Below are 22,425 nucleotides of genomic sequence, written 5' to 3'. Positions count from 1 at the left end.
GACATTGCGTAGCCTGTGTGACCACAGTGATAACAGAGTGAGGCTCTGTCATGGACGCTATGCTGTTTATAAGAACTTTATGTTGCTGCTGTGGGTTTATGATGACTGAATAAACTGCATGGAATGTTATTGTTTTATGGAAAACCCGTGCCGGACGTGATTATTTGGCTGCCAAGCGAGTGTCCCCAACCTTGAATGACAGCGCTACCTTACACTTTGTTGTAAAAAAAAAAGTTCTTAAAATGGCAGGAGTTACATTGCTTTTTTGTAAAGAGCATATTAACTATGCAAGCGCAGTATTTAAAATAGGGGACAGGTCAGTGAGGGATCAGTGACCTGTCAGAAGCCAAACAGATGAATGTTTAAGCAGTGCACCACATAAAGACCCCCCCACAGCACCAGAATCTCATTAACTGAAAACTGAAAATAAAGATTACACAACAACCACAAGACGGATTTCATCAACCAAGGTATCATTGTAATTAGTATAATGGCGCCGACCTGACTGTCTGTAGGTTACTGAGCACAATCCTGCGGACAGGTTCCCTTTAAATACTTAAAATAGCTCAGCAGGTATTCCCTGGGTCCACCACCAGCTCCAGGCAGCTACTCCAGTCTTGGTATTTTGGCTGTAGCAGAAAAGTCTCGTCAACAGTGCATGTCACTACTCTAGGCAGTCACTGAGTTCAGCGGCTCGAGCTGAGGACTCATGCAACGCTGAGCTCACAGTACAAGCACTGAGCTCAGTGACTGGCTAGGGTGGTGACGTGCACCCGTGACACGTCTTCACTCCTGCAGAGTTTCATGCCCACAGGTGGCGCAAGTGGTTTGTGGACTCACTGTGCCATAGGGCCGGACATGCCTAGGAGCTCCTGATGGTGGAGACAGACGGGCTGCAGATAGCTGCCAGGTACCACTCCTAGGCAGGTGCCTTTACTACAGCTGCCAATCCCAGGGAACAGGGGAGAGGTGACCGAGGTCACTGACTAGACACAACCAGAGATTCACGGACTGTATGGACAGCTTTAATATACAGTAGAAGATAGGTTCTTGATCACACCTGTAGATATCAGGAACAGTTCTAGAGCTGGCCGCAGTAGGACCAGGAACAACGGACATTGGACTGGCCGCACCGGGACCAGGGTTTGGGTACAGATACCGCAGACGCAGTTTCAGGAACAGGATGCCACCGCAGCGGTGACAGGAACACGAAAAAACTATACTGGACTAATGGGACACGGAATACGGTAATAACTTTTATAATAAACTATGGGAACACAGGAACAGTAATAATAGAATAGGGACGAGGACCTGGCAACATACAGTTGCACACTACAAACCACCTAATTCAAACTATAGGATTTGCTCAGGCACCTCCCAATTGAGGAGGGTGCCTTTTACACAAGACACCTACCAGCTATTGGCTGGGAGACACCTTGCATGTGCACACATTAACTAAATGCCTCTCAGCTGTTAGCATTTTAACATGTGTATGTGTTGCCCCTTTAAGAACCTGGGAGCGCACAGTAGGCACGCTGTCGGAGCACTGTGCGGTATGCACAAGGGAGGAAGTGGACCTACCTGCGTGAGGAAGCTGCTGCGTCCTGGGAGGTGAGTAAGTCGGCATCCCCGCATGGTGGGAGGAGGGGAACCATGTGGAGGTGCTGGCAGACACTACTCAGAGTTTGTTATTTTAGGTATTTTACACACTTTGGGGTCCACTTTCTTGAAAGTGGATAACCCCTTTAAGATGCAAATCACATGCCGTATTAGTCATGTGACCAGTCCAATCAGTAACCAAGACTGCTGAGGCCTACTAAACACCAGAGGACAATCACAGAACCAATGAATCTGTAGTGGACTAGAAAGGTGTCACAAAGTGTAGAAAATCCATATCGCTCACAATACGCAGTAAATATAAAAGTTTTCATATCTACCGCCATTGTTTTTTAATAATATTAGTATTACTCTCTACCCCAACTTGAAAAGGTTTTTTTCCCCAAAACAGAATACTCCGAAGGCCGAATGGCAGGACCCAAATGAAAAGAACATGATCATCATAACTTACCCCCAGCTACTACAGCGGCCGCTCTTCACCACTCCCCCGGCCAGTCTTTTTTCACAACGCAGCAGGGGAGATGTCACAACTACAGCATGTGACTGCTGCAGCCAATCACTGGTCTCAAGTGTCATGATGTTTACCTCTGCATGACCACTGAGTCAAGTGATTGGCTGCAGTGAATGTGCTGCTGCTGTGATGTCATGACTTCAGTCATGTCAACAAAGACCGACTGGGAGCAGAAAGGCGACTATTGATTGGAAGAGGGAAGATAATGATGACTTTAACATTTGCATAGTAATCAAACCTTTGGGGTATTAAATGAAACTATCCAGAACACAGCACATCCGATTTGCCCAGATCATTTTGCTCTTATGTTGACCTGCTTTACATCTCTCACTGTCACCATTTGAATTCACAATGTAAATCCATTATCAATATGTCTATGAAGTGTGGGAGCAAACCAGAGAAAAGGTAGGAAACCTAATCAAACACAGAGAAAACATAAAAACCCCAAGCAGATCTTGTCCTTAGATTTGATCCTGACCAAAGAAATGACTAATCACTTGATCCATTTTCCATTAAAGTCTATAGGAAACGGATTATAGCGGATGGTTGTCTGTTATGTCATCCATTAACTGATCTGTTTTTTAGCACTGCACATGCCCAGAACACTAGAGGTGGGCAGAGAAACCTCCAGAAAAAAATGAGTCGATTATAAATAGAAAACAATACCATGTGCAAAACAGAAATCAAAGCGTGCATCCGTTTTTGACCCAATTTTAATGTATTTTTTCTTATACAGGATCCCGTGCTATGTAATGTGAGGATTGTATGAGGCACTGAATTCAGCCATATGTCCCTTTTTTGACTGGGCGCTGCTGATTACATACAATCAAGGTTTTATCACTAGGAGATAATCACTGTTGGACTACAGCAGTGTGTGAGCCCTGGTCTGACCCTGCCCACTTCTGTGATAAGCAGCTCACTGTCAGTATACATTGTACATAGAGGACCTGGTTGTGGGCGTGGTTCGATTTCTCAGCTCTGATACATTCTACTGCATCTAAGAGCTCTGATTGTGTCACAACTGCTGCACCCAGTAAACTAAGTGATACATCATTGGAATTAGGCTCACTTGCCCTATATCAAGCTGCTGTCAGATTAAAAAGCAAGAACCTGTTGAAAGATTTCCTTTAAAATGGATGACAACTGGACGTGTGAACAAAAGCCTAACAATGCTAGTCATAAACTTCATGACAAATCCAAATATCTAGCTAAACAGCATTTATGTTTATCACCCTAGCTAGAATGAACTAAAAAACACATGCAAAGTGCACATAAAACACATTATCCAGATGTCTGCATTAAAGGACAAACATAAGCTCTAATGGGCGTGTAGTACTAATGAGAGTAGGCAGGAACACAGCTACAGGCGGTGCAACAGTACACGCCCTACAGGCGGTGCAAAGGAACACGCCCTACAGGCGGTGCAAAGGAACGCACCCTACAGGCGGTGCAAAGGAACACACCCTACAGGCGGTGCAAAGGAACACACCTTCAGGCGGTGCAAAGGAACACACCTTCAGGCGGTGCAGAGGTTACAGTTGCACCTGGAGTATTTAAAGAGCAAAGGCCCCTTCACACTAAACGATGTCCCAGCGATCCCACCAACGATCGGACATGATGGGATCGCTGGGACATCGGTTAGGCTGATCGCTGGTGAGCTGTCACATAGACGTTGGTTGCTAATGTAAACGTCGGGTATCCAGGAGCCGCGCGACTCCTGGATACCAGACGTTTACCTTGGAAACCAGCGTGTACGCCGGTTTCTAAGGTAAACAGCGGGTATCCAGGAGCCGCGGCTCCTGGATACCCGCCGTTTACATTAGCAACCAGCGTCGCTGATCTCTCGCTGCCACACGCAGCGATGCGCGCTGGCCAGCGGGAGACCAGCGATCGAAAAAATGACCCAGGCCGCTCAAGCACGATCAGCAATAACCGGCAGGGGGGCCGGTCGCTGATCCCCGTCACACACAGCGATCTCGCTGGAGAGATCGCTGATGTGTCACAAAATCGCTTAGTGTGACAGGGCCTTAACAGTTTTATTTATTTTCAGAAGTCAATAGTGCACATGAAAATAGGAAACTGTAAGATATTTTAAGAGAATGTTGCTTTGTTCTCTACTTGAATTGATCTTTCTTTCTCAATTCCCAGGTAAAATCTGCAAAATCTATATTCAGTGAAGACAAATCTCACCATTACGGAAATAAGACACGACATTTGGTTCTTTTAATATTCTATGGAGGGAGGAGCTGGAAGCAGACATTGGAATTCTGCTGCAAGTTCTCCTGAAGCAAGTTACAGTTCTCCATAGAAGTTCATGAGCACCAACTGTCATCTCCTAGCTCAGTAATGGGAAAATCTGTTTTACAGAAGAGAGATTTTTTTTCCCCATGAATTCAGAATTTTGAGATTGAATGATCAGTTCAGGGTTCTAATAAGCTACATTACATAGATATCTTATTCTAATAAGATATATTACATAGGTTCTTATTTTCACATGTAGTATTGATTTATGAATAAATTAACCTGACGGTTACTCTTTAATATTTGATACTATAATCCAATACAGGCTTCTTCCAGTCAATGTCAGATACCAGGTAAGATCAATTAAACAATGGATAAATCAGAATACCATGGCAAACATGCTGTCTGCATTTACTAACCACTTTCTTTTTTTATCTACTTTAGCTACTTATATTATTGCCTGGTAATACAGATGTCACATCAAGCAGAAAGAGGAGGCAGTTTTCCAACAGATCTCTTTTAGTCTCTGGCCAATTATTCCTTCAGATCTGCTGGTATAGAGCAAATCACGCCTTATAGGACAAAGACATTTTCCCCAACTTGCATACATCTGTTTCAGGATTTATGAGGCTCATTTTTAGTATACGTGATGGAAGTGGCGACATTCGGTTTTTAAAAAGCGATGTCGTACTTCAGTGCGTGGCAGCTTTTAGGTTCCTTTTATCCTACTAAATCTTAATCACATTGCATATCCAAAATAATCATAAAGGGAATCTGTCACCAAGGTATTTCACCTTATTTGAGAGCAGCATAATATACAGCCAGAGACCCTGATTTCAGTGATGTGTCACTTACTGGGCTGCTTGCTGCAGTTTTGATAAAAGTAGCTGTTTTATCAGCAGGAAATTATCATTATAGTACCATTAAACCTGCTGCCATGTAATCGACAATCTACATGAGCTCTGTATAACCCTGTACCCAGCACTGATCGGCAAATTTCTGCCTATGCACAGTGTACACAAAGTATTCAATCCGTGGTGTGGGTGGGAATATACAGACCTCATCATTCAGAGAACTGCGAGATCTGCAGCAGATAGTGTTTTTTCAAGACTGCAGCAAGCAGCCCAGTAAGTGAAACATTGCTGGAATCAAGGTCTCTGTCCCTACATCATGCTACTCCCAGAAGATGAAGCAGAAACCTAATGATAGATTCCCTTTAATACATTACTGTAAAGAACAAATACAGAATAAAATGTGTATCCTGTATACAGGTTTGCCATTGATTACAAATGATGAATAATTATTGAACTCAAACTCATCTTTACTTGTGCTATAAAGAAATACGAAGTCCAACCGTGAAAATATTCAATCTGACGCAACACTCACCAACTGTTTGCTTTCAGAGGAGTCACCGGTGACATCAAATAATGTCACTATAAAAAATACGACATGCAGTCTATGGTAACGTTACGAAGCTGCCATCATGGCCTATCTAGACGCATCTAACCAGTTCCAGATGCTAATGGTTTAGTGTACGGCCTACTGAACTAAGGCGGTTAGTGGTTTAGTTCTCTCATACTGACCGTGGGATGTTCTGCAGCTGACACACATACATCTGTATCAGAGAATGCTCGTCAGTGATGCCACTAGTTACACTTACATTGTCTGGTAACCTGAATGAGTTAAACAGTGGAGTCCATGGTTATGTTACAAGAAAATGTCACAAGTACTATTGTGGATCCAAAGATCATCTTCTACTACCGCATCTTCATAAAATACCCAGAATACAAGCTGAAAATGCAGTAAGAGCCCGATGGTCTCAAAACAGAAGCCAAAGCATGCAGCACGCACTAATGTATTGCAGCATAGTTTGCATTCATAGCTTTGGCATTAGGTTAAAGGGGTTGTCTTGAGGGTTCCCTGGTGCCGGGAGAGGAGGGGGCACGACCACAAGTATGCGATTTGCATACATGGAGTCACGTGCCAACTAGATTGTATATGGCCTTGCTCAATGCAAGTGTATAAAGTCTAGTTGGAATGTGGCTGAAATTGTGCAAACCGCATACTTGCAGTCACATGACCACTCGTTACCAGAAAATACTCACAATGTGAGGATTTACAAATCCGCAGTCATAAAGTGACGCAGACTTGTAGGCTAAAACTGCACAACTTCTTTAAACATTGAGGCCCCCGCACTGGTCTTGATGAGAGGCAAAATGGAGTGTGGGGCACTTGATTTACTAAGAGGCACATGGGACTGGAGTAAGATTTGTAGCATCAGGAACGCTGCTGCTCATCGTAAATTTGACAAGTGGGGGTCTTCTCACCCCTGCACTGCTCACTTTGGCAGGCGCTGGGTGGAAATGGCATGAAAATGCCAAAAGTCACAACATTTTTGCACAACCTCATGTTGCCCAAAAGTGACTTTTCAAATCTTTTTATGCCAGATTTCTGTTGAAAAAGCTGTGATGAGTTGGGCCCGCAGTTCTTGTCTGCATTATATTCCCTTTCCACGCGCAAGAAATAGACAGATCTATCCATACAGTACTGTAAGATTTGTACCATAGTTATATAGAAAAGGCTTCTTTTACACTTACCAGGTTTTTTGCGGCCCATTATTCCAGGCCATTTTCGCGGGCCGTATCGCTGCAATTTTCACGGTCTGCCGCAAAAACTTGTGGATCGTCGTTTTTAAGGTTTCCAATACTATGGAAAAAGTATTGGAAAAAAAACAGTGTTCCGCAAAACCTGATGTGACAGTGCACCGCAAAAACAAACTTCCGTTGTTTTTGCGGCCCCATAATGGGGGCCGTGTCTGTAAGCCGTGAAAAAGATTGAGCAGATTTCATCTTTTTTCACAGCCGCAAATACGGCCCTCATGGCCATACAGCACACGGCGCACCGTGGAATTTTTGCGGGCCGATTTTGCGGCCCCATAGAAATCTATTGGGGCTGCAAATATGGCCAGCAAAAAGACGGTAAATGTAAAAGAAGCCTAAGACTTAGACGCCGCAAACAAAGTGACAAGTGAGCTGAGCATCCAATTACTAATCCACCGTACAACTACAGGTATATAATGCACATTGCTTATGTGTGTACATGACTGATACTTACATTTTGTTGGTGAAGGAGCTTCCTGAGGGAACGGAGTGAGAAAATATCGTGTCGTTCATGCTGGTAACTGGTCTTGGAGGCCTACAAGAAAAGTAACTCTTTAGATTCATAGCTTGTCGAACATTGCACAGAATATAATGTACGACTCCCTAATGGTGTCATTCTTCAATGGAAGTCGTGCAGAGACAGAATACTTGATACAATAACCAGTCCACGGAAGTAAAACTCCTCTGCGCTGCCGCCATATTACATTACATTAGGCAGCTCCAGTTTCGGCTTTCCTGTGCTCGCGGATCTCTGTGATGGTCACAGGCTGCTCGAGTTCTTCACATTACATGCTGTGTCAGAGGGTTGGCATCCGAATGTTCTTCATGCAATACAACTACGGCTGCTATTGGTCAAGTACTGTGCCGTGGACAGCTGATGTCAGCTACTTGAAAGTCTGCATAGCGCTCTGTTACTAATTACGGTACTATAAACCCTTTTAATTGTTTTCTTTTTTATGAGAAGAAAAAAAAAGAAATCATACAGACTTAATCAATCCTAAATGTTAACACTTTCTTAAAGGGAAGCTTTCATCAGATATTTGCTGCCCCATCTAAGAGCAACATGATGTAAGAAAAAAAAAAGACCCCAATTCCAGTGATGTGTCATTTAGTAGGCTGCGTTTGTGGTTTTGATAAAATCACTGTTTTATCTGTTGCAGACCTACCAGTTCTCTGACTGCTGAGGGTCTGACTCACTCAGCTGCTTTCCAATGGTAGACACACGAATGCTTCTTGTGGTAAATCACCTGCTGGTTTATTGTGGAACAGTATAAACCGAAGCAGGGTTCAGCAAAGTAAACATAGCCTTTCCGGCATAACGGGAAAACAAAAAAAAAGATAACGTATAGCAAAGTCCAGACCACCATGAGTCTTCAGCTCCACCTGGAGCTGCTGTTTGGAGTCTTTCCTCTCCAAACTACAACTGTTGTGAACACTCAACCTGACTTCTGAGATTGGGCTCCCTCTGGTGGTGGCTGCGGGTAGTGGAGCTGGTCGGGTTGATAGAAGTCCATCACCTGAAGACGATGAGTGGAAGTCAGGTCTTACAGACTGGGAAGATTTAAGTGAGCAAGCTTCCCTCAGTTGCTGCTGGTGATTTGTTTTTCTTCCTGTGCATCTTGAAATCTGCTTGTCCCCTGCTTGGTCCTGCATCGTTCAGATAAGTTATTTGTTTGCTGGAATCTTTTTGCATTTCATCCAGTTTTGTCTCTCTCTGCTTTCTGCTTCGCTTTGTGGGTTCAGCACTGTTCCCTGCTGGGAACGGTGATGGACCCCGCTCCATATGTCACAGCTTATGTCAGTCTGTTCAGTATTGCTAATCCCCTGTTACAGCAGTGTCTTTGATTTTGCTTCCAGTTCACACCAGAATGCTGATCTAGTGGGGGAGAGGTTGTGTGGTCTCAGTATTTTTGCATATCAGACGTGTTGGATTTTTTTAGGGTTTTTGCATGATTGCAGACAGTATCTTTTCTGTCCTGTGCTATCTAGACAGTTTGGGCCCCATCATTTGCTTACTCCATTTTCTGCCTGTGTTTGTGCCTCATCTTGTCTCACCGGCAATATATGTTTGGGGGCTATTACTTTGGGGTTCTGCTCCGGGGCAGTTTAGCTTTCCCCTTTCTTGCTTTAGGCTTAGTTAACTCTTTGGCTGTGCCGAGGCGTCTAGGGCATCGTAGGTACATCCCACGGCTACTTCTAGTTGTGTTGTTAGGTGTAGGGGTCTGCAATCCGCTAAGTTACCAACCTTTCTGGTGTTCTGATTGCCTAGCTTATTTCCCGGTTATCCTCCTCGGTGACCTAATCATAACAACAACACACCGACTGCCTCTCAAGTCCAGCTATTTAAACCGAGACCATGTGACTGATCAGATGACTGACATCACACAGGTCCTGGTAGCACACGGCTGTGCCGACTCTGCAGGTGGAGATAAGGTGGGCATCCTCCCACCCATTCTATAGATATCCACATAAAACCAGCCCATGTCTGCAACTTTAACTTAACGCTCACAACACATAGTATGCTGGAGGAAAATACTCTGGTTTCACATCACTGACGCCATTACGCGCAGTCCCACATATCTATCCTCATATACTGTGCCAGTGACCCTGTCACACCACCCACATCAATGATTGACAGCTTTCTTTCTACACTGTGCACAGGTATTAATTAAGCTGCAAGCGACCGAGAACTCATGGATACAAGTCATCATTCTGCAAGTTCAGTATTTAGTGATAATCTATTAATAAAATAGTGTTTTATCAAAACTGACACCAAGCAGCCAAGTAAGTGACCAAGCGCTAGAACCATGGTCCCCATCATTATGCTGTTCTCTGATGAGGTACTACAAATCTGGTGGCATATATGTTACCCCGTAATAAATTATTGATTGCTGAGGTCCAGTTGATTGGATCTCTTTAGAATAGAGCGGGAGTGCACATGCTCAACCACTTTTCCATTCTTTACATATGGGGCTGCCAAGTGCTGCACTGGCATTTTTGCATCAGGCCCATAGAAAACAAATGGAGCTGCGGCATTCAGGTTCTGAACTGGCGCTGCATTTTGTAATGGGGAGAAAATGGCGCCGATCTCCCAATTGGTGCGGTTACCAGCGGTGGGATAATATGTTTTCATTAGACAACACCATTAATAATATTTTATTATAATCTTCAACATGTAATGTTAATTTTATAGGTAATCATTAATCTCTAAAAATGTCAAATTGAATCAATGGGCTTGTTCACACGCTGTGTATTTGCCACGGCCAAAATGTAGCATTTTACTGCAAAGTGAATGAGTGTCATGTCGGACGCTGTTCACACCACAGCATCCGGCAGGCAGAGGTAGTTCCACCTCCAGCCACTATAGCCTCAGTGGCGCCGGCCTGATCTTCAGGCTCTCGGGGGTTAATCCTGCTGGAGACCAGGTTGGATGGTTAGTCACGCCCACGGTCTTTAAATAGTCATGCTGGCCTATGGGCGTCGCCGATTATAGCTTGTGTTTCATACCAAGTGGTTCCGGTCTGGAGTGGAGGTGTTCAAGAGAGAGAGATTCATATCTGGTGTCGTATGATCCGTCGTTATCCTTTCTCCTTCCCATATTTGTGTTTAGTTGTGCCCTGTTCACATTACTGTTTATTCCTGTGTGTGTGCGGCGCAGTGCAGTTTAAGTTCTCCCTGTCTGTCATTATTTGTGTGGGAGCTTTGGTGGTGACTTCTCACTGGGTGGAGGGTTAAGTGCAGGGCTGAGCAGGAGATAAGGAAAGGTCGGAGGCTCAGGCATTTGCACCTTCAGCAAAAACCCTGGGTTGAGGGTCAGACAGGGTTTCCCCTAGTAAAGGGACACCACAGGGGCCCCGACTCTTTCAGCCTTAGTTGAACTAAGCCCCCGTGACATTATAATCGGCCCACATTTTTTCAGGAGTCCATGGATCCATTAGATTCCATAACCCGCCAGTTGGCAGCGCTGTCCATACAGGTCTCCGAGTTGAATGGGGCAGTTCAGCAGCAGGGCCTGGTAGTAGCAAAGGTGCAAACGGCATCTGCAGGTATCGGTGCAGAGCCGAAGTTTCCGCTGCCAGAACGATTTTCAGGCGATCGCAGCAAATTTGTCGTATTTCGGGAGGCCTGCAAATTATACTTCCGCATGCGGCCAATATCCTCAGGTAATGAGGCCCAGCGAGTAGGGCTGGTGTTGTCATTACTGAGTGGTGACCCCCAAGCATGGGCATTTTCCTTACCACCTGACTCTGCTACATTTCATTCGGTCGATAATGTTTTTTCTGCCCTCGGGCTCATTTACGATGACCCTGACCGACTGGCTCTAGCGGAATCTAAAATCCACGCCCTCCGCCAGGGGGAGCGCTTGGCAGAAGACTATTGTTCGGAATTTCGCCGCTGGGCTGTAGACACACAGTGGAATGACCCAGCACTGCGGAGCCAGTTTATTCATGGGGTATCAGGGAGGGTGAAACAAGCCCTCCTGATGTATGAGACTCCGGCATCATTGGAGTCTGCCATGAGTTTGGTGATACGTATTGATCGCCGTTTTCGTCAGGGGGCACAGGAGACGCTACCTCTGGGGGAAAACAGAGGTGCAGGTGTGGTTGAAGTAGATGAGTCCCCTGAACCTATGCAGATTGCTGGCGTGGCACAGGTTCGGCCTCGCGCTCCGGGAGTCCGGAAGTCCGGAGCATGTTTCTACTGTGGTAAAGGTGGTCATTATGTTAACGTTTGCCCGGTACTACCTAAGAGGGTCACACCGGCGGAAAACTGTTAAGCTCAGAGGGTATGGAGGAGACCCAACTGAGCGTATGCATATCCTCCATGATGGTATCTCAATGTATGCTCCCTGCCAAGGTTATTGTCGCCGGCAGAGAGCTACCTATATCAGTGTTTGTGGATAGCGGTTCCGCCACCAATCTCATAGATGAGGAGTTTGCACACACCGCCGGGTTTAAGATTGAAAAACTTCCTCAGCCCATACAGGTGGTGACCATTAATGCTGTTCCCCTCCCTCAAGGGGAGATTACTGAGTTTGTGGCAGAGGTGAAACTCCACATTGGGGTCCTACATTCTGAGTCGGTTACATGTAGGGTCCTCCGTAATCTCCCAGCACAAATGGTCCTGGGTTTTCCATGGCTGTCCAGGCACAACCCGGTAATTGATTGGAAAACTCAGGACATAGTACAATGGAGTGGTTTCTGCCAAGACAATTGCTTGGCCACATGTGTGTCCGCCGTGACGCCCAGCCTGCCGGAGGCTTTGCAGGATTTCGCGGATGTTTTCTCTGAGAAGGGTTGCTCAGAACTGCCTCCACATAGAGCCTATGACTGTGCTATTAGGCTAAAACCCGGGGCCAAATTACCTAAGGCCAGGATGTTTAATATTTCTGGTCCTGAGAGACAAGCTCTGAAAGACTACATCGCGGAGAGTCTGAGCAAAGGTCACATCCGGCCTTCGTCCTCGCCTGTAGCCGCGGGGTTTTTCTTCATTAAGAAGAAAGATGGGGGGTTACGCCCGTGTCTGGATTTCCGAGAGTTAAACCAGATTACTATCCGTGATCCCTACCCAATGCCGTTGATCCCGGATTTGTTCAACCAGGTAGCGGGGGCAAAATGGTTTTCCAAGCTGGACCTCAGGGGGGCGTATAACCTCATAAGGGTCCGTCAGGGGGATGAGTGGAAGACGGCGTTTAACACTCCTGAGGGTCATTTTGAGAGTCTGGTTATGCCGTTTGGGTTGACCACCGCGCCTGCCGTTTTCCAACATTTTATTAATGATGTCTTTGCTCATGTCCTGGGGAGATTTGTGATTGTATACCTGGATGATATCCTCATTTATTCTAGCGATCGGGACACTCATTTGCAGCATGTTAGGCAGGTGTTACAGTTGCTCCGGGAGAACCAGCTCTATGCTAAGCTGGAAAAATGTTTATTTTTTGTCCAGGAGTTGCCCTTTTTGGGATATATTGTGTCCGCAGCTGGTTTTAAAATGGACACCGCTAAGGTGCAAGCGGTGTTGCAATGGGAGAGGCCGGAGAGTCTGAAAGCACTCCAGCGGTTCCTGGGGTTTGCGAATTATTATAGGAAATTTATAAAACACTTTTCGACTGTCGCCAAACCGCTCACGGACATGACAAAAAAGGGTGCCGATCTGGCGAACTGGCCTGAGGTGGCTATACGTGCATTTGAGCGTCTGAAGAATAGTTTTGCTTCAGCCCCCATTCTGGTGCAACCAGACGTGTCTAAACCTTTTGTGGTAGAGGTTGATGCGTCGGAGGTGGGAGTGGGGGCAGTACTGTCTCAAGGCTCGTCCTTGAGCGAGATGCATCCATGCGCCTACTTCTCCAAGAAGTTGTCGCCGGCCGAACGGAATTATGATATCGGCAACAGGGAGTTGTTGGCCATCAAACTGGCTTTTGAGGAATGGCGACACTTCTTGGAGGGGGCGGCTCACCAGGTCACAGTTATCACCGACCATAAGAATCTGCTCTACCTGGAGTCGGCCAAGCGTCTGTCTCCTAGGCAGGCTCGCTGGGCATTGTTTTTTTACTCGTTTCAATTTTCTTGTGACGTACCGTCCCGGGGCTAAAAACACCAAGGCGGATGCTTTGTCTAGGTGTTTTCCGGGGGGAGAACCTCGGGAAGAGCCGGTACCCATCCTCCAGAAAGGGGTAGTGGTCTCGGCTCTCACGACTGAGGTAGAGGCGGAGATTGCCGAGGCCCAAGAGGAGGTACCACCAGGACTTCCCGCCAACAAATCATTTGTACCCCTGCATCTTCGGCCTAAGGTGTTGAAGGAACACCACGATTCGGTACTGGCTGGTCACCCAGGGGTGAAGGGCACCTTAGAGCTGGTATCGCGTCGTTTCTGGTGGCCCAAAATCCGGCAGGACGTGGTCTCGTACGTGGCAGCTTGCATCACGTGCGCTAGGGCTAAGTCACCCCGAACCCGTCCTGCTGGCACGCTACAGCCTCTGGGGGTACCCAATAGGCCATGGACAGAAATCTCCATGGATTTTATCACTGACTTGCCAGCCTCGGCAGGGAACACGGTCATCCTGGTGGTGGTTGACCGTTTTTCAAAGATGGCGCATTTTGTGGCGTTGTCCTCTTTGCCCAATGCTAAGACGTTGGCTCAGGTATTTGTGAAGGAGGTGGTCAGACTCCACGGAGTACCGTCTGACATAGTATCTGATAGGGGTACGCAATTTGTGGCGAGGTTTTGGAAAGCTTTTTGCTCAAGGTTGGGGATCAAGTTGTCACATTCATCGGCGTTTCATCCACAGTCTAATGGACAAACTGAGCGCATGAACCAAAATCTTGAACAGTATTTACGATGCTTTGTGTCCGACAACCAGGAGGAGTGGTCTACTTTCCTTCCTCTGGCCGAATTCGCATTAAATAATCACCGCCAAGAGTCATCAGGAGAGTCTCCATTCTTTTGTGTGTACGGTCAACATCCTCAGTTTTGTACCTTACGTCAGGGTGACTCCGGGGGTGTCCCGGAGGAGGATCAGCTAGGAGCCCAATTGTCATCAGTCTGGAGGCGGGTGAAACAGCGTTTGTTGAGCATGAGTGCCAGGTACAAACGGGTGGCTGACAGTAGACGCGTGCCAGGTCCGGACCTGTGTGTGGGTGAATGGGTGTGGTTAGCTACGAAGAACATAAAACTCAAAATCCCTTCTTTAAAACTGGGTCCAAGGTTTATTGGGCCTTTTAGGATTTCTGCCATCATTAACCCAGTGGCTTATCGGTTGGAACTTCCCGCAGTGTACAAGATACACAACGTGTTTCACAGGGCTTTATTGAAAAAGGTGGTAGGCTCTGTGGACACAACGCCGATGCCACCTCCAGTCATGGTGGATGGCGAGTTAGAGTTCGAGGTCGCCAAGGTAGTGGACTCTCGAGTAGTACGCCGTACTCTTCAGTATTTGGTGCACTGGCGGGGGTATGGTCCAGAGGAGAGGTCTTGGGTTCCAGCCTCAGACATACATGCGGATCGGCTGGTCAGTTCTTTTCACCGTCGTCATCCGGACAAGCCGGGTCCTATGAGTCTTGAGGGCCCTGGGGTCCCTCGTAGAAGACGGGGTACTGTCATGTCGGACGCTGTTCACACCACAGCATCCGGCAGGCAGAGGTAGTTCCACCTCCAGCCACTATAGCCTCAGTGGCGCCGGCCTGATCTTCAGGCTCTCGGGGGTTAATCCTGCTGGAGACCAGGTTGGATGGTTAGTCACGCCCACGGTCTTTAAATAGTCATGCTGGCCTATGGGCGTCGCCGATTATAGCTTGTGTTTCATACCAAGTGGTTCCGGTCTGGAGTGGAGGTGTTCAAGAGAGAGAGATTCATATCTGGTGTCGTATGATCCGTCGTTATCCTTTCTCCTTCCCATATTTGTGTTTAGTTGTGCCCTGTTCACATTACTGTTTATTCCTGTGTGTGTGCGGCGCAGTGCAGTTTAAGTTCTCCCTGTCTGTCATTATTTGTGTGGGAGCTTTGGTGGTGACTTCTCACTGGGTGGAGGGTGGAGGGTTAAGTGCAGGGCTGAGCAGGAGATAAGGAAAGGTCGGAGGCTCAGGCATTTGCACCTTCTGCAAAAACCCTGGGTTGAGGGTCAGACAGGGTTTCACCTAGTAAAGGGACACCACAGGGGCCCCGGGTCTTTCAGCCTTAGTTGAACTAAGCCCCCGTGACAATGAGATTTCGGAATTCTCATGCACATGCTCCTTATTTTTTCCTGTAGATTTAAAGCATCAAAGCGTTTTTTCAAATCCGCATCGTTCCAGTTCTTCCAGTGTATTTGCCATGCTTTTCGCCTATTCACCCATTCAAATGTAAAAAAAAAAAAAAAAAAGTATCAATAAAGCACGTAAAAACACGTGAATTTTCTGCAAACGTTTTCCTGCCAACACTTTGGATTTGGCTGCAGAAAAATCTGATGCAAATATTCAACATGTGCACACATCTTACGGTACGTAATAAAACTGACATCAGAAGAAATAAGCCATTTCCTGCATATAATTTGTAAAAAAAAAATTAAAAAAATCCTGTGCGTGGGATATTTTCACAACGTACTATTACATTTTGTACAACTAAGGGGTCAAGCATAGATGAAAAAACGGAAGAAGAATGAATGAGTGTATATGAAACTGTGTGCAGGAGAAGGAAGGAAAGTACCGTAAATGTCAATGGATGCTGAACACAATGCACGATCTATAGACTAACGATGAGCATGGCAGTGATCTCCAGCTAGAATGGTCGCAGGTCACAATACTCACCAAGTGTCCCTTTTTGACGGCAGAAAAGAAAGTACAGAGTTATAGACACAAATTAAATATTGAGTACATATATTTATAAAAAAACAAATCTGGAAAATGAGATGATATATTTGTAGATTAACCTCCATGGCAATGTACAGAAATAATAAAAACAAACATAAAGAACAATGGCATATAAAATGTATACAGTATATAAAAAGATAGAAACACAGTGCAGAGACAGAGCTCCGGCCATCTGAGCCTACATTATACAATATAGAAAGTTATTTTTTGACTGTCTTAAAGGGAATTAAGGTCACATTATCCTAACCCTGGTAACAGTTTACACAATTCTCATAGACTGAAAGAAGACCCATCATCGGATCAAAAGAGGCCAGTTTGCACTGGCATTTTATGGTCACTGCTCCCCTGAGTAATGCGTTTGTTTGTTTTAAATCCATCACGCAGTTCCAGAGATATGGGCCATTTTTGTTTTTTTACCGCACCCAATACGCAAATTTTAATGGTCTTTATCAAGAGGGTTAATTACTCAGACAAGACTAAAGATTTCCACCTTGCACCCCAAGAGAATTGTGCAAGCAACACCCCCATCTAAAGACCATAAAAATTAGCATAAGGGGCGCACTAAATTAAAACGCCCAAATAACTGGAACTGTATGGCAGGTTTAAAAAACAAAAACTGAATACTCAAGGGAGCAGAAGGAATAAAATAGGAGATTGTGATTTCTGCTACACATAGCAGAGCTGAAGCCCTGCTGTGTGTAGCCCACCGATCGGATGATCGCAGCTTCAAGTCTCCTACACATGTTTGTATTTCTAATTGGACTCTTTGGAATCTTTTTTCATTTATGGTAGGTTATATTGTGGTGCTGCCAATATTCTCACCCTTTGCACTGTCACTTTATATATTGTTTCATTTGGTTGTTTATATTTCCCCACTTGTAAGGGGTCTCTAGGGCCATCCAGGACAAGACGATGATGAGCGGGGGCACCACAACTTGCATGCATCATTAGGGTGTCAATCTCCACGGCAAGGTGGTGGTATCATTACGAAAAAAGTGCAAGGGAAAGTATTCAGGTTTTCTTTCCACTTCCCTCCCCACTTGTTTAAATCCCTGTGTATTTATAAGGCATCTTCGATAGGATATTGAATTTTTTCTAATGGATGCTACTAATTTTTGATGCTTGTTTGTAACCAGCATTAACGGTTTCCTTTTAGTTAAGGCAATAATAGAATTTTCATCTTTAAATGGATATTAGCCTATTGTTAGGCTACTAAAGTCAATAAAAAGAGAAAAAAGTTTTTTCAAATATTAAAAAAACCCCCCACAAAAGTCCAAATTACCCCCTTTTGTCCCACTGAAAATAAAACAAAAACATACACATTTTGTATTGTAGTGTTCAGAAATGTCCGATCTATCAAAATTAAAATAAATTAATCTGATCGGTAAACAGCGAAACAAGAAAAAAAAAATCATAACGCCAGAATTACGTTTTTTTGGCCACCGCAACACTGCAATAAGAAGCGATACGGGGAGATGAAAACAATGTATCTACCCCAAAATAGTATCAATCAAAATGTAAGCTCAGGGCTCAAAAATAAGTCCTTTCATAGCCCCAGATCCCGAATAATAGAATTGTTATGGGTCTCGGAAATGGTGATAAACGCAAACTTTTTTCACGCAAATTTTGGAATTTATTTTTTCCCCTTAATTAAACAGAAAACATGTTTAGTATCAGCGTACTCATACTAACCTGGGGAATCATATTGCCAAGTCAATTTTACTATACATTGAGCATGGTAAATTCAATAATAATAAAAAAAAACTTGTGGAATTGCACTTTATTTGCAATTTCACCGTACTTTGAATTTTTTTTCTTTCGGGTACACTATATGGTAAAATCAATGGTGCCATTCAAAAGTACAACTCGTTTAGCAAAAAAATAAGCACTCATATGGCTATATTGATGGAAATATGAACAAGTTATGGCTCTGGGAAGAAGGGGGGAAAAAAAAATTAAAACAAAATTGCAAGAAATAGCCAAGGCGTGAAAAGATTAAAGAGGTTTTGTCCCAGCATATTCCCAGCAGGCAAAATTGTTTTCTATGTACGGTATGTATAGTTTGGGATTTTTATAAGGGCAAAGTTTTTAGCTATAGCTCTTTACTGATGGTGGGTACAAATGTAATAACTTTCTTTGTGATAAAAAAGTATACGGCATTGAGTGGGATATGTAAATCTATTCATTTGACGAGATATATTGAGGTCACCAATAACAAGTGTATTACACGTTGTACATTAGAGGTTTTCACTATATTCCCTCAGTCCCATGGTTACGGTCACCAAGTAAAAAACATGTTATTCACTCAGAATGTCGACCTTGAGCATGTTGCTCAGCTTCATAAAAGATATGGGACACAAAGGATTTGCATTTGCTTTTATACCCAAGGCTAACAAACAATTCCCAGCAACCTATAGATCTGTGGTGCCAGAGGACACCTCTAAAAGCGGAGCTGGCATACAGGGGCGACGGCTGCCGTATATGGCCAATAAGTTAGATACTCACACAATATGAGCCAGGTTTAAAGGTTTTTCAGGCTGATCAGGAAACATGGGGTGCAGAGGCTCACGGCTGGAAGCACAGCTTAAAGACTTGCTTAGTGCATTAGTGAGCTTCTTGGCAGGGGATTTCTGTCAACAGCAAAACACATCTAATGAATGTATATCATTTTCTGTAATTAGAAGCTACATTTTATCCAGTCTTTTTCCACAGATCAGTGAACTATGACTAGTGTTATAAATTTCTTCACGACTTGGTAAACTTGATTGTGTTCATTGACTTACATGGTTACAAACTAGCACATGGCAGTGTTTTACCAGACCCAAATCTGCCATCAAGCGGTCACCATTTTGCCCATTTTCTATGTTGGCGCCTATACATCTTTTTTAACCCTTGTCCTCATTTCCAATGGAAAAGCCAGTGACTAAAACAGATGCTGGATGGATGTTTCCTGCATAGCAGCACCGGGTCTTACAAGTTACATCCATAATTTTAGACTTCTATTTCTACCCATCTCACACACTTCTACTGTCATATTGCATACAAAGACATACAACCGGTCTATTCTACAACTTTGACGCCACAGATCTGTAATAAGAGGATGAATGACAATACCTGATACTATCCGGTGAGTAGTACCAGCACATAGTCCACAACACCTCCCGCACCAAGCTAGATACTTACACGTGCGCCATTCATAAACCAATGTCTTGCAGAGTCATAAACACAGTAATTCTCGCCCTCTCTCACTACATTCATTGCCGGCCCTGCCTTGCTCTGGGTTAGTCCATTCTTGTGTGCGCCTCTGTATGGTGCAGCTGCTGAGCTCAGTGAACCTTCTCTTACCCATGACGTATACTCTTTCATTTGGTGTTGGTTGCTATGGGAACCGCTGGCATGTCCCCTCCAGAAGCAGTCCTGACAGAGCTGGTAATTGTGACACTGCTGGCAGCGATAGCGGAAACCCATCATACTCTCACTGTGGCAATAGGAACACTCGACAGGGTGGAAGACTGGGACAGACAAATAAGATTTTTTACAATTAAAACATAACAGTGACTGGTTATTATCTGGTCAGACCTCTCTTCTTGCCCATTTATATTACAGACTTTACACCCGTCACATAAGGAAATGACAGTCACTTCTTTATTTCAGCGGTGAAATGGAATATCCTACTTTACGGAAAGGAGCGTCCCAATTGTTTCTTAAAGGAAGTCTGTCAGAAACTTTCCCCATTAATATGATTTTGTAGCCCTTTAAGTCGATCCCTTTATGACCCCAGAGTGCTGATTTAGCAGCGAGAAATCACATTGTGTCTGGAAGTGCACTAGGGCGTGACGATGCACTTCTAGATTCTCAGCCTCACAGTACATTTCTTACTTAAGAGCACCCTCCTCTAGCTGATTGACAGGTTGGGGCCGGGTACCAAAGCAAACGACCTGTCAATCAGCCAGGGAAGGGGGCTACCAGGTGAGGCTGAAAAACCAGAAGTGCATCGTCACACCCTAGTGCATTTCCAGACACAACTTCAAAATGCGATTTCTCGCTGTTGGATCCCCATTGGCTTATATATTAAAGGTCCACACAATCATATTAATGGCTGGGGGTTGAATGGTGAAAGTTTCTGCCAGGCTCACGTTAAGGAGTTCCGGTCACCAAATGCATATTCTATCTTTACATAACTATATTATGTACTGTAAGGTTATTGGGATAGATTTGGCAAAACTGTTTGTAGCTTCTATAAGCCAATCTGACAAATGAGGAATTAAGGGGAAGATTTAGCAAAACTGTCTAAAAGAAGAACTGTCTTTGATGCCCGTAGCAACCAATCAACATGCAGCTTTTATTTTACCAGAGCTGTTCAAAAGCAATAGCTGAGCTCTGATTAGTCACTATGGGCTGCAAAAAGTTTCTCTCTTAGGCACGTTTGATAAATGAGGCCAAATGTCTTCACCCAACACACCCTGTGATCCTCCAAAATATGCTTTACTTTTTTCATCTTTTTAGATTATGCCATTTAGCAACTTCCTCTACAAGCTGACAGCCGATATCACATAACCTCCGATTCACGTTACTGTCAATTGGTGAATGGCATCACTAAAGCTCCAGTCTTTAGACCCAGAGACAGGAAATCTCTGATGGTGCATTTAGACAACTTGGCTTTAACCCGTCAATGCACTTTAACATGAACCAGTCAACTAAGTTGATCGGCACCGATTTACTCGCCTGTTTACACAGGCTGCTGAATACACATAGGAGCAAACTGAACGTTGACATGATCAAACTATCCACATTCACCAGAATGCTATTGGAAGCAGATCTTTGGCTTATATAGGTGATGTACGGTTGATATTTTTATACCAGCATAAAAGATCTGATCACCCTAAGAATGAGCATTTTTTTCTTGTGCATCAGGCGATCGCCGTTATTTTTATAGAGGCTGATTGTTGGGAATTGGCATTCATTAAAATCCGTATTATTAACCTGTCTAACTGACGATTTTGCAAGTTTTCCTTCCTACAAAAAATAGAGAGGTCAGTAATTTTTGTCGTACGTACACTTCAACTGTGAGAGACAGAATCTAAAAATAAAAGTCAGAAAATCACATTGTATGATTTTTACATAATTAAATTGTATTTTTGCATGAAATAAGCATTTGATCACCTACCAACCAGCAAGAATTCTGGCTCTCACAGACCTGTTAGATTTTCTATAAGAAGCCCTCCTACCCTGCACTGAATACTAGAGTTGAGCGAATTTGTTCGGCAAGCTATAGCGCACACCGAATAAGCTGCAGAGGGAACCTGGCTTCCTGGATCGTGCCGGCTGAACAGCTGATCGGCGCCGCAGCTGCATGTGTCGCAGCTGTGTCACTGTCACAGCACATGCATGGAGAGCCTGTGCGTTGGGCTCTCCATGTAAAAATCATACAATGCGATTTTCTGGTTTTTATTTTTAAATTCTGTCTCTCATGGTGGAAGTGTACTTTCGATAAAAATTAAAGCCCTCTCCATTCTTTGTAGGTGGGAAAACTTGCAAAATCGGTAGTGTATCAAATACTTATTTTCCCTACGATTCCCGAACAGTAGAGGTCTGACTTCTGACATTTGTGTCCCTTTCATGGTTTATCATATACAGCGCTGTACACTTCATAGGTGCTATGTCTTGTACTGCAGCTCTGTGCTATCGGTCCCACTAGTGAATGAGACTGAACAGTAATTCCAGGCATAGCTGAGGCAAAAGATGCACAGTTATGCTTGGTAAATAATAAAGGTGATGTTGGCTGGGTCCTTGAATAGACCGGATCAGTGCTTTGAAATCCTACTTTTGACCTGATATTCTTTCCATCTATGTTCCCTCACATTTCACCTCCGTCTTTCTTCTCCCTTTCCTCTTTTTAATTTTTCTTCTTTGAAAACCTTAAGTGTCAAGTGAAGGACCCTAATAGGTGTGATTCCTTCACAACATAATTTGTTACGGTTATCTTGTTTACGCTATATAAGACTTCACATGTTTTCCAAATTCTAAAAAAAGGCCCTACATGGCCAATATG

The 22,425-nt window shown here is 44.4% G+C and overlaps 1 protein-coding gene across 17 annotated transcripts in view; it reads right to left on the bottom strand.

Moving 5' to 3' along the window:
• DTNA (dystrobrevin alpha) overlaps nucleotides 1–22,425 on the bottom strand; it is a 377,884-nt gene that overhangs the window by 93,217 nt on the left and 262,242 nt on the right. For 13 of the 17 annotated variants that reach the window (XM_073583762.1, XM_073583761.1, XM_073583757.1 and 10 more), the window contains 4 exons: nucleotides 19,719–19,885; nucleotides 18,879–19,003; nucleotides 7,484–7,564; nucleotides 5,953–6,042 (listed from right to left, as the gene is read on the bottom strand). In XM_073583762.1, coding sequence (XP_073439863.1) covers nucleotides 5,953–6,042; nucleotides 7,484–7,564; nucleotides 18,879–19,003; nucleotides 19,719–19,885 — 463 coding nt within the window. The remainder of the gene's footprint in view (nucleotides 1–5,952; nucleotides 6,043–7,483; nucleotides 7,565–18,878; nucleotides 19,004–19,718; nucleotides 19,886–22,425) is intronic. The other 4 variants (XM_073583766.1, XM_073583769.1, XM_073583768.1 and 1 more) reach the window with 1 other exon arrangement.

This window comes from Dendrobates tinctorius, unplaced genomic scaffold (genome assembly GCF_039654945.1).
Source record: "Dendrobates tinctorius isolate UK_male_01 unplaced genomic scaffold, ASM3965494v1 ptg000081l, whole genome shotgun sequence".
NCBI lineage: Eukaryota > Metazoa > Chordata > Amphibia > Anura > Dendrobatidae > Dendrobates > Dendrobates tinctorius.
The sequence above is the reverse complement of the archived record's forward strand: the minus strand, read 5'-3'. Positions and strand labels throughout refer to the sequence as shown.